This window comes from Lactuca virosa, chromosome 8 (genome assembly GCF_052849685.1).
Source record: "Lactuca virosa cultivar CGN04683 chromosome 8, Lactuca_virosa_CGN04683_v6, whole genome shotgun sequence".
Taxonomy (NCBI): domain Eukaryota; kingdom Viridiplantae; phylum Streptophyta; class Magnoliopsida; order Asterales; family Asteraceae; genus Lactuca; species Lactuca virosa.
In genome coordinates, this window is record NC_136433.1 from 33436002 (window position 1) to 33449485 (window position 13484).

The following is a 13484-nucleotide window of genomic DNA, read 5'->3' on the forward strand; positions in this document are numbered from 1 at the left end:
TAGAGAACGTCTAAATCTAACTTCGCAAGAGGAAGTTATGATTTTTCTAAATTTCTGCGTAATTGTGTTCACACAAAAATCAAATTTTAGATATCGATTCTTAGCCAAAACAATCTAAATGAAAATTGAAGATCTCGTTAATAAGAATTCGTAAATATAAAGACAGTCGAGAACGAAAATTGGACGAAAGAGTTATGATTTTTATACGGACTTTAACAGTCTAAGCCTATAAAACATATAACTTTAAATATAAATTGAGAATTAGTCGACGGAGTCTAAATGAAAGTTGTATATCTCTTCGATAGCTACATATGAATATAAAGAATGTCAAAAATGAAGCTCGTATAAACAAGTTATGAAATTTACAAAAATTGTGTTTTGTGCAGAGCGCGATGCTCGTCGAGTGCGCGACATGTGCTTCTAGAAGGTGGAAACACGGACCACAAAGAAACTGACACGTGACACAAAAACGATTGGGGAGACGTCGCCTTATGTGTGCGATGCACACTTCGATAGGCACAACGTGCACCCCCAAAATCTCCTATAAATAACTTCTAATGGCTCATTCATTCCGCCACACCCATAAGCTTTCTCTCTCGAGTTCCTCTCGGTTTTGATCCAAATTTCCCTTAGTTTTTAAGTTTATGTCGAAGCCCTGAGGTCTCTAAGAGCCCGTCATCTAGTAGCTATTAGGCTGAAGTTCTACGAGCATAATTTCCAGACTTTTGTCTAGGAAATATTTGTAAGTTAAATTACACTCAATACTATTTTTACTTTAGTTTATATTTAGATTCATAGTCGTTGTTTTGAATTCATAAATAAGATCTGTCAGTGATTCCAAGTCATATTACTGATTGATCTACTTACGGGAATGATGTCTAGGCTAAATTTAGTGAGACGTTTAAAATGAGATTTCCAAACAGTATACTCTTATACCAAACAGACTCTACCTCTAATATGATATCACCTGGTTATCCCTTATCAACTACAGATCTATAGAATTTGAGATTAATGATGGATCTAAACTATCATCAGTCACGAGGAACAATAAACCAAGACATATTGATAATTGAACCTAGGTCACATCAAATGAAAAGCTAAATGGTAGGGCGAAGCTAAATGTTAGGGTGAACCCAGGTCGACCCATTACCATCTCTACTTCTTACGTTTGGCCCTAGAGGATAAATGCAAGAAATAACCACATCCTATGATTTATTTGTCCAGTTAAGCATCTTAATTTCATTTCCATTGATAAATTTTTTTAATGTATTTTAAATTTTCCTTATTAGTTTTACTTCCAAAGTATAATGCTATAATTGTGTGTATGGAAAAATGTTTTAGCATTGTACGTTTGAAGTGCAATGGTTTTAGTAAGGAAAAATCGAGATATAAATGGAAAAACGTTTTAGCATTGCACTTTTGAAGCATGGGTCATTACAAACAATGACATTATACTTTGAAAGATATAATGAACAATTTGGTGTTGTTTCAATAATACATTGACAAATAATTTTGAAAGTACATTTTTAAAAGATATTATGAACCATAATAGCGACAGATACATTAAATAATACATTGTTCGTAGAAAAAAATTTAATCACTTTATTGAAACTAATGCTCAGTGATAATTTCCAATACATTGTCTTATTTTTAATATGTCATGCTTCCTAAATCAAACTAATCCTTGAATTGAAACTAATCATTACTCGCCGAAGTCTATACATCAAATGTGGTGTATAAAGAAGTGTTACACGATTAATAATACACAATCAATCATGTGTTCACATATATTTGTAAAGAATCTCAACTTTTCATTTTTAATTCTTATTGGTTTTATTTCTGCTAGCATTACACTTATTAACAGTTGTTTAGATGTAGTAAATTATTTGCGCAAAAAAACTAATCGCCTCTAAAAACTAATTTCTGAAAGACCAATTTGCACCCGACGCTTGGCGCGGGTAAACGATTAGTGTGTGTGTATATATATATATATATATATATATATATATATATATATATATATATATATATATATATGTGTGTGTGTGTGTGTGCGTGTGTGTGTGGAAAAGTGAATACGTGGCTGTTACGTACCTAAGCTTAGGTATAAAACATTTTAAATGATGTAGTTTTAAACAAAACAAATGCAATTTCATTTTCACTTAATTTTGTTTTAATGAATATCATTGAACCGAGTTAAATTATGGAATGAAAAAAGATAAATTATATATTGTTTTATTGCAAAACATTATCGAAGTTTATAGGGAAAGTAAAAAAATCAATACTATTTTTAACGAATATAACTCAAAAGTTTTGTCATTTAATTGAAAAATTATATCGAATGATTTGTTAAAATCTTGACTGAGTTATTACATGTTCTTCTTTTATATTTTATTTTATTAGTTTTCATTTAAAATTTAGTAGAGCTGATTAAATGATCATGACTTTTAATGCTTTAAGTTCTTTAGGCACAATGAAGAAAAAAAACATAAAACATAAATTTGATCAGTTTAGTAAGTCACATAATTAAGGAAGAATAGTAAACATATATCATGATTAGTTTGGATATATGTGGATCAAAACTACATAGTTTGGAAAATTCTATATATAAGTTTAGGTACATAACAACCACATATTTCCTAATCCCATATATATTATGGAGTATTCATGTAATATATTATCTTTGTGTTTTTTTGATTTTTAATATTATTTTAATTGTTTGTAAATTTATAATTGATGAATATGATTTTATAATCTCTATGTTGTTTTACTTTGTAATACACAAATTATAACTTAGTTTATTTATATCAAAATAATGTACAAATAGAAAATATATTAATAAATAAAAAGTAGAGTGAAAATGAGATATTAAGTGGAGTTGGAGGTGCATAGAGCATAAAAGAGGACCTAAATGTAGATTGAGCAATAGTAAAAGGGCCATATTTGTCATATAAAAAAGAACCGTCTTGGTACACACAGGAAAACATAAACCCTAAAGGGCTTAAACACCCGCGCCATCTCATTTGAAGTCGGTAGCCCCTCCTAGGCACTTGCCACAAGCAACCACTCTACTCTGGGGTTTAGGGTTTATCATATCCAGTCGGGACATTGGTACAATACAACAACCAGTTTAGGAATCCAACCATCTCTGTTTAATCGTCTTCAAAAGAACAACAATGGCGACGTCAATCGCCTCACAACTGCAGGCAATCAGGTCAATTGTCAAAGCCGACACAGACCCTCTCAAAAGACCGTTTACCCGTCCCTCCATCCTGTTTGACGCCAAAGAAGCAGCTGATATCGACCTCGATACTATCTTTAACCTTGCCCTTTCAGGTATTGATATGAATAAATGGGTATTCAGTGCTTGCCGTTGTATATTCTATCCTAAACATGATTTTTCATGTGAAAAATCGACATGGATTTTGCTGCTAAATTAACATTAAAGCTTAAAGTAGTTAGCAATTGTTTATTTCGAAATTTAGATTCCATTTCACACTTGAACTTAAGAAGCAACACTGTTGAACTATAATGGATGCTGGCGTATTATCACTAGTACTTAAAAGCATGGACTTAATGAGCTACAAAAACCCAGATAGGTCACCATTGCGATTGATCTGAGATTTGTTTTCTTTTCAGGGTTGGAGGGTCTTGTGAGCCTGGATGAAAGATTTGTGAACTACAAGAATGATTTGTTCACTCATAAGAGTAGAGAACTGGATAGAGAACTTATGGGCGTTGAAGACAATAACCATGTCAATGCTTCAATTAGTTCTTATTTGAGGCTGCTGTCCGGACATTTTAAGTTACCTTCAGCACTAAGGACACTCGAATATCTAATCCGTAGATACAAGTATGTATTACCATTCAAGCTTCACTTTTTCATATCCTTTCACATTTTCGTATGTCAACATATCAGTTAATGTGCTATTCTGCATTTTATTCAACAGGATTCATGTATACAACATTGATGAATTGATTTTATGTGCTCTACCTTACCATGATACACATGTTTTTGTCCGGATTGTGCAACTTATTGACACAGGGTAAGAAAAGGGTATATCCCATTCTTCTTTTTCTATTTTCTTTTTGGAAATCCACTACAATTCGAGTGTCCATAACCTTATTACCAACTTGTTATGTTATAGCAATGGTAAATGGAGGTTTCTTGAGGGTGTCAAAATATCTGGTGCACCACCACCCAGGAAGGTTATTGTGCAGCAATGTATGCGTGATATGGGCGTTTTAGAGACTTTATGCACCTATGTAAGTCTTTTTTGCCATATGTTTTATTTTTAATGAGGAACATTGTCATAGATGGAACAAAGTTTTTATTGCAAGTATTCTTTTTTAGGCCTCACCTACAAAGAAGCTTCAACCTACAAGGCCTGTGATAAGTTTCTGTACAGCTGTCATTATAGAGGTTTTGGGCTCTCTTACTGTTATTGACACCGATGTTGTGAAGAGAGTTCTTCCATTTGTGGTTTCTGGTCTTCAGACTCATTCCAAAGGAAACATAGATCACAAGGTGAGATTGATGCAATTGACTTATATGACCTTATGTAGTATAAGAATCTTTTTATTCATAGGAATGATGCATATGATTCTTTCAGGCAGGAGCATTGATGATTGTTGGTTTACTAGCTAATAGATCAACATTGTCTCCTAATCTTGTCAAAACCTTGATTCGCTCTATTGCTGATGTGGCACGTGAAGATGTAGAAAAATCTACTGATTTGCACTTGTTTCGTGTGTCATTTATGGCCTTGGTTAATGTAGTACAGGTATTCTTGCTTGCCATATGTTGTTTATCTGTAACTGTATGCAGTTAATTTATACCCTTCTTATTTACATGACAGTTGCAATCTGTGGAAGTGATCCCTAAAAAGGCTGTGGATATCTTGAAGGAAATTAGGTAGGCCTCAAAGGATAAAGTTTTTCTTTCTTTTGACAATTCAAAGCTTTTATTTTTGGCTTTGATTTTGTGATAAAGGGATCTTTCGGGGGTTCTTTCTGGATTGACCAAGGAGTTCAACATCGACAAGTTTCTACGGGTATTTTTGGAATCCCTCATGGAGTACAGTCATGATGATGATTCGTGCCTTAAAGTGTTGCTTTCCATGATAAAAGCTGTTCCTGTTAATGTTTTAGTTGGCCGTTTAGTCACAAAACTTCTTTCTACATGCATGAAGTTATCCAAGAAAGGGAACAAAGAATCTTTATCTGCACCAGGTTAAATTTAGCATTTCTAATTGTTAAATCATTATTTAAGCTCCATTATTAACAACTGAGTTTTGTATATTTGCTAATTCTTGTTTTAGTGGAAGGAAGCAAGGTGAAACAAATCTTGCTCTCCATCAATGAACATTATCCAGTGGAGTTACGTGAAGCTGTTCAAAGTTTTTTGAAGGTTTGTTATTTTGCTGTATATTTTTAATCATGATTGCTTTCTTTTTCAACTTCCCTATTCTTCCTCTTTCTTCTAGGATGTTGAAATGAACTCCAAGAAAGATAGTTTCACATATGAGATTCTCTGTAAGACATTAGATGGAGGGTTAGACTCGTCATTTCCACTATCCGACTCAAAGATCTGGTTTGGACTGGAACATCCACAGGTATATGCCCTTGTGTAACTTGTTATAATTTGCTCATTTTCATTGAAGTTTATCATATTTCTATAATGTCACAGGCTAGGGTTCGACGTGCTACTGTTATGAGTTTGGATGTGGACCCCATGCTTGGAGATAAGGTTGCTAATTCACAGGTGATATGTTAATGTGATGTGATTTTAGATCAATAATTTGAAGCATTCAACATTTAGCTCAATAATTCTTTCTGCTTTTGTTCTAATATTTCTTCTATGGATCTTCCAGAAGCTTCAAACTGTAAATGATGCTCTCTTGCGACGGCTGTACGATGATGACCTAAGTGTGGTTCAGGCAGCATTAAGTATGGGGAAACTGTCTGAATTTATAAAAAATACAGATCTTCTTGATGGTCTTCAAAAGGTGTTCAAAAGATGCATCAGTATATTAGTATCAAGTAAGTTTTCTCTATACTTGTATTTGATATTTTGGTCTAAGTTTAAGCAATCATTATAGTTAACTTTATTTTTTCTTGTAGAGGCATCAAATGATACAACTTTAGCTGCTGATGTCAGCATGTCATGTCTGGAGCATGTAATTTCAAGATTTCAAGGCTCAGAACAATATGCAAAAGAGCTTGCAGCAATGATATTTCCTCTAGTTTTAGTCATGCCAAAGGTCTTACATTAGATTCACCTTGGTAGTTGACTTTTTTTTTCTGCAAATACTGACATTTCTTTGGTTTATAATCAGACCCAGAGGATAAATATAAAAGCTTTAGATGCAGCCAAACAGTTAAAATGGCCTCTTTACCAGAAACTTGCTAGCACCTCTGTTTCTGGAAAGGCAAGTATTATTCTTTTATGCTTATCAATCGCATGCCAAAAGTGAGGTGTAATAAATAATAATAACTTTTTCTCTTATCTTCAAATTGTTACAGAAATTATCGCATACAAGTACTTCTGCTCTCAATATGGAAAATATGGATGTCATGGCAGAATGCTTCTTGTCCAATCCTAATGAATATGTGCAGTGGTTTGTTGGATACTGCCATGATTTGGAGTTGTCAAAGACATTATTTTTCTTGATTTTGTTGCATTCACTAATGAAGACACAGAAAGGTAAGCTTGTCTATTCCAGTTTATCCCTGCTAAACTGCCATGTGTACAGGTGCACATTCTGATTGCTTCATTTTCTCTGATATTGCTTCAGATCTTGGTCAATTTTCTGCAATATACGAATCCTGTTTTCCAGTTGTTACAAAAGAATGGGAAAAGTTAGAGACAGCTGGGGTTGGAGTTGCTACAGATGAGGTATCTTTGAAGAGATTTAGAATTTTTATGAGCATTTCATGATTTCCAGCTTTTGTATTAACTGGATTAACTAATTTACAGTCAAATAGAAGAATGGTGGATAATGATTGCAAAGCATTCCTTGGTCAAATGTATGATGTGAAACTTGAGGAGTTGAATGCTGAGATATTAATATCCATATTCTGGAGGTTGCTGGAAGCTTTTTTTGCAACAGCTGTTGATGATGAAAACAAGAAGCAGAATGTTATTCTTCAAGATTTTTTTTCTTTCTTTGCTTCTCATTCAAAGGTTGTTTTCAAGAAACATCTTCATCATCTTGTTGCAAATCAGAAGAGCTCACCAGCCCGATTTTTGTCTTCACTTTTCACGGATGAAGGTGAGTCAAGACCTTGACTTTTCTTGTTCTAAAAATTCCATCCTTTCTTTCACTTTCACAGTTCCACTAACATTTTTATAGAAAATAAGGGTATTCTTACAAGACCTTTCTGATTGCAGGTGTTACTGATGCTGTCCAAAAAGAGAGTTTACACTCGTTTGCCTTTTATTGCTCTCATTTAGAAGAGGAAATCCGTTTAAAAAATGAAGTAGATGAGGGCTTACTTCTTCAACTACCTGTTGAGTTTCCTTCAGTTCTTGTTCCATTGTCTAGTGATCACCAGGAAATACGGGTAGCTGCAATGATCTGTATTGAAGGACTACTTACCTTATGGCCACATGTTAGTTTATCTGGAGGGAAAAATGGTAATTTTCTTTTTATAGACATAGCTAACTAATATTTGAGTCGCCTTATAACATTTTATATTAATCTTTCCACAGGGAGAAGTGCAATATGGAGTAATTTTCTTGGAGATCTTTTGGCTTTGATGGTTCAGCACAAAAAGCTTATGTTGTCTGATAAAAATTTTCTTCCTGACTTCTTTACAACATTGCTAAGCTCTACACATCATAGCATGTTGGTCCCACAGAGTGTTGGAGAGAGGTATTTTCACTAATGATTTTATAAGTGCTATTCATATTTATAATGAAAGCCTTGTATGTTTTTTAATCTGCATCTTTTTAAAACTTATCCAGATTTGATCGGCCAACAAAGGACAACATACTGAAGTTTATTTTGGGATCTGCACTATCATTGTGTCCATATGGAATGGTAAGTTTCTTGCAGAATGCTAATTCAGTTGCCTTTGACTTTCATCCATTCTGTATTGACTTTTTATATGTTTGACACATTGGCAGCTGAAAGTACTATCTTTAGTCAAAGGTTTGGGAAGCCAAGTTATGCTAGTTAAAGAAGTCAACTCTTTGCTAAGTGAACTGTTAGAAAGACGCAGTCATGATAAATCCCATCAAATATTGTCAAAGACAGAAGTTCAAATCCTATGTCTTCTACTAGAGGTAATTTCTCTAAAAAAATTACATATTTATATGCCTTTAAAATCTCTTTCTTTCATTGAAATAAAATTTTCTCCCTCATCTTAGTGCTGTACAAAGCTCACCTCAGCAACTGGTGGGCCTGCTGTTGAATCATATATTTTGAAGGCTCTTCAGGTTGATCGTTCATATTCTGAAGATCAATCCATCATACAGCCATGTGTAACTGTTTTAAGATGTCTTAATAGCTCTCTATATGGTAGTTTCAAGCCTGAAACTCAAGAACTTCTCTTTCAAGAACTCGTGTGTCTGTTTCGAAGCTACAATGGTGACATTCAAAATGCTGCTAGAATTGCTTTGTTACAGATAAAGATTTCCACATCAATGGTACAACACATGCTTGATTATGTTTTGGAAAAGTCAAGTCCATTAACTGGTACCCCACATGGAAAAAAGAAAAAGAAAGTAACAACCCAGTTGAAACCTAATGATGAGGGCCATACCCGATGCAGCAAGCTCACATTTTTAAGCTCTTTACTTGACATTCTGTTACTAAAGAAAGACATAGACAACAGGTCTGATCTTATTCAGCCGCTGTTCAAGCACTTGACCATAGTTTTCATGGACAAAGAGTGGATACAAGAAGCTGTGAAGCAGGATCAGGAACTTCTAGAAGCTTCTGCTGATGTTTCACAAAGTACAGATGTCACAATGTGTTATATTCAACAGAATCTTTTATCAATCCTTGAAGACATCTCAAATTCCCTTATTCCAAATGATGAAGCTGCTCAGAGCTTTGACATAAAGCTATTGCTTAGTTGTACACGGTCTACAAATGATCCAACCACACGTAATCATGTCTTCTCATTGTTGTCAGCAGTTTCAAAAGTTTTACCAGACAGAATCTTGGATCACATTCTTGATATTCTTACTGTCATTTGCGAATCAGCTGTAACTCAGGTAATAATATTATAATGTAATATTAATCTCTTTGATAAATTGATATTCATAATCCGTGTATCAAATGTGTCGTTTTTTTTTAATATAAGTTGTTTTCTGCAGTGGGATAGTCACTCCAAGAAAGTATTTGAAGACCTGATTTCCACTATTGTCCCATGTTGGCTATTAAGGACTGAAAGTCCAGAAGAAGTGTTACAAGTTTTTTTGAATATATTACCTGATGTTACTGAACATAGGAGACTTTCAATCATTGTGCATCTTTTGAGTACTTTAGGGGAGAGTGGAAGCTTACCTTCATTACTTTCCCTTCTTTTTCACTCGTGGGCTTCAAAAAGCAACAATTTGGAGAATTTATCCACAAAGTGGGAGTACACTTTTGCCTTACAGGTATGTCAGCAGTATTCATGCATGGTATGGCTTCCTTCACTTGTGGCATTGCTTCAGAAGATAGAGATGGGTACGTGGGTCCCACAGCTGTTTGTACAGTTGCTAGTTGCTATGAAGTTTATTGGTGACAAATTACAAGACCCTGAAATAGCCTTCAAGATTAAATCTGGTGAAGATGTTGATAGCATTCAGTCTACAAGTGGGGATCTCATGGAGCTTGTAGTCACACACATGCAACTTGTTGGGTCAAGAAGAAAGCAACATGGTGTTTCAGATTCATTAGGAAAGGAACTAAAGGAGGTGATGAATAATGTACTGACAGCTGTCAGTAAAGGGCTTCTACCCTCGACTTATTTTCAAGTCATCATCACTTTGTTGGGTCATTCAGATCGAAATGTTAGAAAGAAGGTGAGAAAATTCTATATTAATCACATGATTCACATATCATCAATCATCTATATATATAGTTATATTGACTAGTTTATTTTGGTTTGACAGGCTCTAGGGCTTGTATGTGACATGGGAAAAGAGTTGACCATGTTGACTCAAAAGCATAACAAGAGGGTAATGAATCCAAGTGTCAGAAGCTCATGGCTTCGTTTTGATGAAGTTGCATCGCGACACTTTGAAAAAATGTTACATGAGATCTTGAAGATAGTTGATGATAGTGTCAGCATTTCAAAACATGCTTCCTTGAGACTTTCTTCCATTTCTACCATTGAAACTTTAGTGACAGTTTTTCCTTCTAGTGATTCCGTTTTCAACACATGTCTAGCAACTGTAATCAAACACATACATTCAGAAGACTTGGCTATATCTTCCGGATGCTTCCGGACTGTTGGTGCTTTAATCAATGTTCTTGGACCTAGGGCACTCCCTGAGGTTCCTAGTATCATGAACCATGTCTTTCAGAGGTGTGATGACATGTCATCAAATTCAAACAAGTCTCTGTTGATGTCTATTCTTGTTACCATAGAAGCTGTCATTGATAAACTTGGAGGTTTCCTAAATCCCTATCTTCCTCAAATCTTGGAACTTGTAATCTTACGCCCTCAATATGCAAACAACTCAAGTTCAAAGTTAAAGTCAAAAGCAGACAACGTTCGAAAGCTCATAGCAGAAAAAATTCCTGTAAGTCAAAGTTTTACTTTTGTTAGGTAAATGTTTGTCTTATGAAATATACATTATTGATTTTTGTTTTATTTGACCAGGTACGATTGTCGCTTCCACCTCTATTGAAGATATACTCCGAGGCAATCAAGATTGGGGATTCTGGATTATCAGTTTTATTTCAGATGTTGGGAAATTTTATATCTACAATGGACAGATCATCTGTTTCTGCGTATTATTTAAATATTTTTGACATGTGTCTTGTTGCTCTTGACATTCGTCGTCAACATCCTGCTTCTATCAAGAATGTTACTGCTGTTGAAAAGGATGTTATTAATGCAATGGTGGTTCTGACAATGAAGCTTACTGAAAACATGTTTAAGCCTCTTTTCATTCGGTGTGTTGAGTGGTCAGATAATGTCGATGAGCAAAATGACGATTCAGTCCCTGGAAGTATTGATAGGGCAATATCGTTCTTTGGATTAATACAGAAGCTTGTTGATAGCCATCGGTGAGTTCACTCATATATATTTTGTTTGGGCTAAATGCAAGAAATGGCAACGTTCTATTACATCATTGTACTTCAATTTTTCCTAATGTGATATTGATGTCATTTTATTTTCTATGATGTTATAGATCCTTGTTTGTTCCATACTTTAAATACTTTCTTAATGGATTGGTGCGGCATCTGAGCGATGATGACGTGGCAACACCGGGTCCCACTCGAAAGAAGAAGGCGAAGCTTATGGAGCCAAATGTAAACAAGAGCCCGGATCATTCCAGGTGGCATATAAGGGCACTGGTGTTGTCATCTCTACATAAATGTTTTCTTTATGACACTGGGAACCTTGAGTTTCTTGACTCCTCAAATTTCCAAGTAAGCAGAATCAATCAATCACATTTTTTTTTATATATTTAATCTTCTTTGATTAAAATTGAAATGGGTTATTTATTTATTTTTTATTTTTTTGTGCAGGTGTTGTTGAAGCCGATTGTCTCACAGATTGGTGTGGACCCACCAAGCTCTCTAGAACAGCATCCAGATGTACCATCTGTGAATGAGGTGGACGAATTGTTAGTTTCTTGTGTTGGGCAAATGGCGGTTACTTCTGCTAGTGATCTTTTATGGAAACCACTTAATCACGAGGTTATTATTTTTTTTTGTTTAATTAAGTCCATTAAGTCTAAAAATAAAAAAAAAAAAAAAAACATTTCGGATATTTTTGTGAAACTGAAATGTTGTTTTTATGGGTGGGTGTAGGTTTTGATGCAAACAAGAAGTGAGAAGGTGAGGACTCGAATGTTGGGGTTGAAGATAGTGAAGTATTTAGTTGAGAATTTAAGAGAAGAGTATTTGGTGTTGTTGCCTGAAACAATACCTTTCCTTGGTGAATTGTTGGAAGATGTGGAACCGAATGTTAAGTCACTGGCTCAAGAAATTTTGAAGGAAATGGAGACATTAAGTGGTGAAAGCCTTCGCGAATATTTGTAAAATTTTAAATTACGATTATAGTGTTCATGTAGGAGATGGGTTGGGCATCATCTCAAGTTTTGTTTGTTTGTATTGTTTGATATCAAGAAATTTTGGGAATGCAACATTAGTTTACATGTAGTTTTGAATTCTCTTAACTCTTAACAGTGGTTGTGGTTGGCTAAGCTCCACGTTTTTCGTAATTTCAGGTAACCTTAGTTAATAGAAATTACTGTTTTTTGAGTCTTTCATGTCCTCCATCTTAGAATAAAATTTCTTTACTCGTTTAGAAATGCACCCTGTAGGGAAAATGAATTAGTGAAAACCAATAACAATTGTGTAAATAAACGAATTAGTAGATTAAAAACAAAGTTCTTGTTATGCAAGATTCATAATATAATGACGTTCCATTGAATTGAAAATGAATGGTGAAAACCATTGAATGATATCGATAAGAACACCATAGTTGTTGCCTCTTCCTGTTTGAGGAACTTGTAGAATGGAGGTGCACAAACTTGTGTTAACTGTAGGCTCTATCAAACTATTTGGTACCAAGAAAGGTTGTTAGCGGCAGGGTAAGGCAATAAATTGTGATATTGGAAAATCAATTTGGCTTCATGCTTAGGAGGTCTACGTCTTATGGAGAAATATCAAGAAAGAAATAAGGGATATGTGGTTCTTGGCCTAGAGAAGACATGATAACGTGAGATGATTTGGAAGACCTTGGAAGCAATAGGGGTCTTATTGATTATGTGACGGTTATACGTGATATGTACCGCAGGTTTTCACAGACAATAATCGGTGATACTAAGCATTTTCCCGTAGAAGTCGGGCTCCATCAAGGCTATGCTCATAGTCCATACATCTTTGCCTTGATTATGGATGAAATCTACTGCGAGTCTCAGGAAGGGACTTTTTGCTGACGACATAATTGTATTGGTTGGATCTAGAATTGAGCTGAATGCTAGGTTGGATTCCTGGAAATCATCATTGGAAAAAAAGTGCTTCGTAATAACACAATTAAGACACTATATATATGGTGCAATTTTAGTGGGTAACAAAGAGATAAAGAAATAAAAGTATGCGTCAATGACAGTGTTACAACAAATGAGAGTTTCAAGTACATGGGGTCTGTGCTACCTAAAGAAGGGAGTGTTGAAGATGACATTACACATCACATAAAGGTGTGGTTGTTAAAATGGAGGCATGGACATGAGTTTTGTATGAAAAAAAGGTGCTGCTGAAACTAAAGGGAAAATTTGATAGGATGGTGAAAAGACCGGCTTTGTT

At 34.7% G+C, this 13484-nt stretch overlaps 1 protein-coding gene across 1 annotated transcript; it reads left to right on the forward strand.

Annotated features, from left to right (window-relative positions):
- The first annotated feature begins 3004 nt into the window (after positions 1 to 3004).
- On the forward strand, positions 3005 to 12437 carry LOC145133891 (ARM repeat superfamily protein). The gene is made up of 28 exons (XM_079068843.1): positions 3005 to 3336; positions 3640 to 3853; positions 3951 to 4046; positions 4149 to 4266; positions 4355 to 4528; positions 4614 to 4784; positions 4860 to 4915; positions 4994 to 5232; positions 5322 to 5410; positions 5487 to 5615; positions 5690 to 5764; positions 5874 to 6042; positions 6124 to 6263; positions 6339 to 6431; positions 6526 to 6706; positions 6798 to 6898; positions 6980 to 7274; positions 7394 to 7639; positions 7715 to 7877; positions 7970 to 8045; positions 8132 to 8290; positions 8375 to 9226; positions 9329 to 10021; positions 10112 to 10744; positions 10825 to 11234; positions 11360 to 11600; positions 11700 to 11870; positions 11985 to 12437. The coding sequence occupies exons 1-28, from the start codon at positions 3177 to 3179 to the stop codon at positions 12213 to 12215; spliced, it is 6375 nt and encodes a 2124-aa protein (XP_078924969.1). The 5' UTR covers positions 3005 to 3176; the 3' UTR covers positions 12216 to 12437.
- Positions 12438 to 13484: the final 1047 nt, after the last annotated feature.